The following is a 5,000-nucleotide window of genomic DNA, read 5'->3' on the forward strand; positions in this document are numbered from 1 at the left end:
CTCTGCCACTCTATCTCTTTCTGTCTTTCTCCTCTCCCTTTCTCTACCGCTACTCTTCATCTCTTCTCTATTTTTCCATCCTACCACCTCTCTCTCCTCTGTCTCTCCTCTCCCTCTCTTCTATCCCTCTGTCCTCTCTTCTATCTCTCTCCCCTCTCTCTCTTTTCTGTCTTCAAGCAGAATAACAGGATAAGAGAGAGCGTAGGGGAAGGGATGGTCATACTGATCTCTCTATGGAACGGCTATGGCAGCTCCGGACATAAACACCAGTACCTATCGCAAACAGGCAACTGACCGGCCATCAGACTAGCCTGGTAAACCAGATTCATCTGGAACATTTCCACGATAGACTCTGGACTTTAAGCCACCCAGAGCAATTTGAGTTTTCCCAAAAATCAGTCAGGAGACTGCATTTTAACTGCTGTTCCGCCCCCTGTCCCTGATTGGTTCCCATAGATGATGAAGCGAAATACAGGAGTACGCTAGTCGAAGAACCGCAATCAGCTCCAGAAGCAATGAGCGGTAACGTTAACGTTAGAAGAATACAGGTTTAACCCCCTTACCCTAACCCCAGCCATACAAATTTAACATAGCACAAAGAGTTTAACACAGCATACAAGTTATTGCAGAAATAAACCCAATAACAACAATTAAAGAAGAAGAAGAGTATGCACTATTGGACTTTCTCAGCTGAAAATACATTTTTGCCGTTCTTCTGACTGGATTTGGCAAAAGTTTGATTTATGTTTTGTTACGCTACGATTGGCTGAAGGAGTTGGTCTGTCAAGGCTGATTGGATGAAGGAATTGGTCTGTCAAGGCTGATTGGCTGAAGGAGTTTGTCTGTCAAGGCAAGTACATTTACCACTTCTGAGTTCCTTAGTTTCTTTCATAATAAAATCAATATTATCAGAGAGGAGATGAGCCTTTCTCTACCTACTGAGACTGCTGACTCCTTTGCTTTTCGTTCACTCAGTATGGTGAAGAGTCTTCACTGAAGACTACCGCTGTTCTCTCCCAGTTTGAGTCTCCTTGGATGTCCTCTCTGGTCTGGTGCTTTCTAATAAGTTAAGGAACGTCTACCCATGGGCGATTTTATAGGGGGGGCGGGGGGGGGGAAGTGTCCCCCCTGATTGGCCAGCCCAACTGCTCAAATTCTTTAAAAAAAAAAAATATATATATATTTTTTTTTTTTTTTTTTTAATAATTAACACAATTATTAAATACATAATTGTGGTTTGTAGCAGTTTGTGTTAGGTCATCATTCATTTAAAAATTGTATTTATTACTTAAACTAGGCTACCTTTATAGAAATATATATTCATAATCCACCAATGGCACAACTCGTCTGTCGACCTAAACTATTTCCGGTTTGATCTGTTACCGCAGAAAAATGAGATCTGACTGTACTGCTCAGTGCTCAACAAGCTACAACTAGAGAACGAGAACATTTGACCACATCACTCCAGGCCTTAAGTCTCTTCACTGGCTTCCTATTCAAGCCAGATCAGACATCCTTCCTATTCAAGCCAGATCAGACATTCTTCGTTCACAAGATGCTGGCTATCTCATTGTCCCTAGAATCCACAAAAAATCAGCTGTCAGGAGGGCCTTTTCCTACTGTGCTCCCTACCTTTGGAACCAGCTGCCCGTACAGGTGGAGACGCTAGGTCTGTTGACATGTTTAAACCAGGCTGAAAACATCTATTTTCCAATTAGTATGCCCTACCCTAGCCCGTCTGAGTTCTGATTTCTTATTTTTGATGTTAAGATCCTTATTTATTTATTTATTTTTTAGCTTGCACACTGATGTATGCATGCCTTTTGTTTATTGTAGTATAATTGTATTGCAAAGTGTATTGGGACACTGGTGTGATTTTGCACTCAAAAATGAAATACACTAAACTAACGACTCCCGCCCCCTCAAATCGCTCTGGCCAGCTGAAAGTCCAGATTCTATTGTGAAAATGTCACAAAAAATGGTGAGGAGTCTGGTTTACCAGGCTACCATCAGACTGCCATAGCATGAGCTAAAACACTTACATTTCATTATATTGAACTACTGTTACAATGTTACAGTACCTTTCCAGAACACTGACTAGACATGTATGAAAGGGTTGTAAAAGGGTTGTATGAAAGGGTTGTAAATGTAAAATGGGAGTGGGGTTTAACCAAGCATACTGTAGAAAAACCCTCAATTTACATGTAAAGGACTTTTCACAGCCAACAGTCATACGTACTCTAAACCTGGTGGTCGTACACACACAGAAATCACCTGGGGGTTAGTGTCGCAAACACACACACACACACACACACACACACACACGTGCGCGCTGTCCACCACTAAGCACATGCTGGAGGTTGGTCTTCGCCAACAAGACGGTCATCCATGCAAACGCTGGAACCAACACACCGTGTCCTAGGAGCCATTCACACACAAGCAAATTCCAGAAGTTTACATTCCAAAAAAGTTACAGTTGAAAACAACCGCATTTCTAGGGAGCAGGGGAGGACGCTGATGCTGAGTGTTTGGTACGTTGCCAGGAGATGTGAGGGAGCCAGTTCTGCTCGTTAGTGTGGGCGTCCCAGGTGATAGCAGCAGCTACGCTATTGTATGCCGTCCTCTACCCATCATTAATGACATCCACTCCAGCCTACTTCACACACACTCACCCAGATACTCCCCCCGGTCCCAGTGTGAGGAGCAACCAGCTGTGTGTGTGTGTGTGTGTGTGTGTGTGTGTGTGTGTGTGAGATGAGCAGCTCCTTTGTACTTCGATTGAAGCATCTCTCTCCCTCCCTCTCTCTCTCTCTCTCTCTCTCTCCCTCTCTCTCTCTTTCCCTCTCTCTCCCTCTCTCTCTCCTTTTCTCTCTCTCTCCCTCTCCCTCTCCATCTCTCTCTCCCCCCATCTCTCTCCCTCTCTCTCCCTCTCTCTCTCCCTCTCTCTCCCTTTCTCTCTCCCTCTCTCTCCCTCTCTCTCCTTTTCAGTCTCTCATTTTTCTCTCTCATTCCCTCCGACTGATGGCATTAGAGACTTTACTGGACTCAGGCTTATTCTGCCTTAAATTAAAGGAATTATACATGAAAACCTCTTGGAAATATATAAATAAGTCAGAAATAAGGTTCATTAATTGAACGACAAGTGCATGGTAATGATCACAAGCAGCCGGGCGGCTACAGAAACAGCACAGTGTGGAGGCGACATGGATAGTGTGTGGGGTTGTGTGAGTGTGTGTGTGTGTGTGTGTGTGTGTGCGCACACATGACATCCACATCAGATGCACTTCACATCAATAGTGTCCAAGGGGAGGTCAAGTATAAATGCGTGTCACGTCAGTGAAACACGATGTACCGTGGTTCCCAGCTGAGTTCAGCTCTCTCTCTCTCTCTCTCTCTCTGTCCCTCTCTCTCTCTCTCTTTCTGTTCCCCTCTCTTTCTCTGACCCTCTCTCTCTCTCGCTCTCTCTTTCTCTCTCTCTCTCTCTCTCTCTCTCTGATCTCCTCTCTCTCTTTCCCTCTCTCACCCCCTCTCTCCCACCCTCTCTCTCTCTCTCTCTCTCTCTCTCTCTCTCTCTCTCTCCCTCTGTCATCCTCTCCCTGGCCTGAGGGACTGCCTGCTGAGCTGTCCAGATCGGATGCCGAGCAGAACAGGCGGAGCTGATCGATGGGCAGTGTGGATCCATAGCTGGGGGTCATGGGGGGTCATGGGTCTGCCCTCCCCCGCAGGCAACGTAGCTGTGAAGCTGAACTGGGCAGACGACACCGTGATTGAGGAAGTGATTGATGCCAGCGCCCATTGGGGAGTGCATGTGTGTGTGTGTGTGTGTGTGTGGGGGGGGGGGGGGCATTTGTGTGTGTGTGTGTGTGAGAGAGAGAGAGAGAGATAGAGAGAGAGAGAAAGAGCAGGAGAGCGAGAGAGGTCAAAATGAAAGTACAGGATACGTCTTGTTTTTTCACCTCAACACACACACACACACACACACACGCGTGTGCACGCACACACACACGCGCACGCACACACGGCCGTCTGTCCCTCACCTGGGGTCTTTCTGGATGGAGTCTATGGACGGGGAGCGAGCCAGCGTTCCCTCCGGGGGCAGGGCGGGGCTTGACTCAGCGGAGGGGCAGTACTGCAGCGTGCGGTAGGGGTCCCCGGCGAAGGCGTCCGCCGCGTATGGCGCCCCGGGGCCTATCGTGGCGTAGCTGTTGGCCCCGCCTCCACGCCCGTAGCCCCCGCTCGCCACGCCGTGGCTTCCCGTCCGCTGCAAGGGGGCGGAGTCAACGCCGGGGGAGGACGGGGCTATGGGGAGAGAGGAGGGACAAAGGAGAGAGCTGAGGACCTGGTTGTACACCCTCTGATCCAGGACTGAGGGAGCAGGCAGGAGGAGGAGGAAAAGGAGGTGGAGGAGGAGAGAGAGAGAGAAAACAGGAGGAGGAGGTGGATGAGGAAGAGGAGGAGGAGAAAGAGAGAGAAGGAGGAGGAAAGAGAGAGGAGGAGGTGAGAAAGAAAACAGGAGGAGGAGGAGGTGGAGGTGGAGAAGGAGGTGGAGGAGAATGAGGTGGAGGAAGAGCAGGAGGAGAAGAGAGACAGAAAACCTTTTTTTATAGATCTTATTTGTATTGTTTTATCTTCTTTCTTATTTTTCCTGCTTTTTGTTCATTTCATGTCCATTTTTATGTGAAGCACTCCGAGCATGTATCTTTTCTGTTTTAAAGCACTTTGAGCTGCATTTATTTGTATGAAAGGTGTATTAAGTGTATAATTATTATTATTATTATTATTATTATTATTATTATTATTGTAGTGATCCCGACCACCAGTCAGGAACGAGTCGGACTGTCAAGTGCACCAATGGCTGGCACATTAGGACCAAGAGTCAGACATGAGAGACGAGAGGCCTACGGGGACAGATCCGGCCCAAGCACCTGGGACAGGCCGGAAAGATAGTAATAAATATTATAAGTGGATCCCTCTAAAAAACGCATGGATGGATGAATAAT

At 47.3% G+C, this 5,000-nt stretch overlaps 1 protein-coding gene across 1 annotated transcript in view; it reads right to left on the reverse strand.

The window, feature by feature from the left end:
- Window positions 1–5,000, reverse strand: part of ctnnd2a (catenin (cadherin-associated protein), delta 2a) — a gene marked incomplete at both ends in the record, with an annotated part of 313,279 nt that overhangs the window by 142,022 nt on the left and 166,257 nt on the right. Inside the window, one exon of the mRNA XM_084443367.1 lies at window positions 4,038–4,299. Within this exon, the coding sequence (XP_084299493.1) occupies window positions 4,038–4,299 (262 nt within the window). The remainder of the gene's footprint in view (window positions 1–4,037; window positions 4,300–5,000) is intronic.

Source organism: Borostomias antarcticus (genome assembly GCF_949987555.1).
Source record: "Borostomias antarcticus genome assembly, chromosome: 9".
NCBI classification, from domain to species: Eukaryota; Metazoa; Chordata; class Actinopteri; order Stomiiformes; family Stomiidae; genus Borostomias; species Borostomias antarcticus.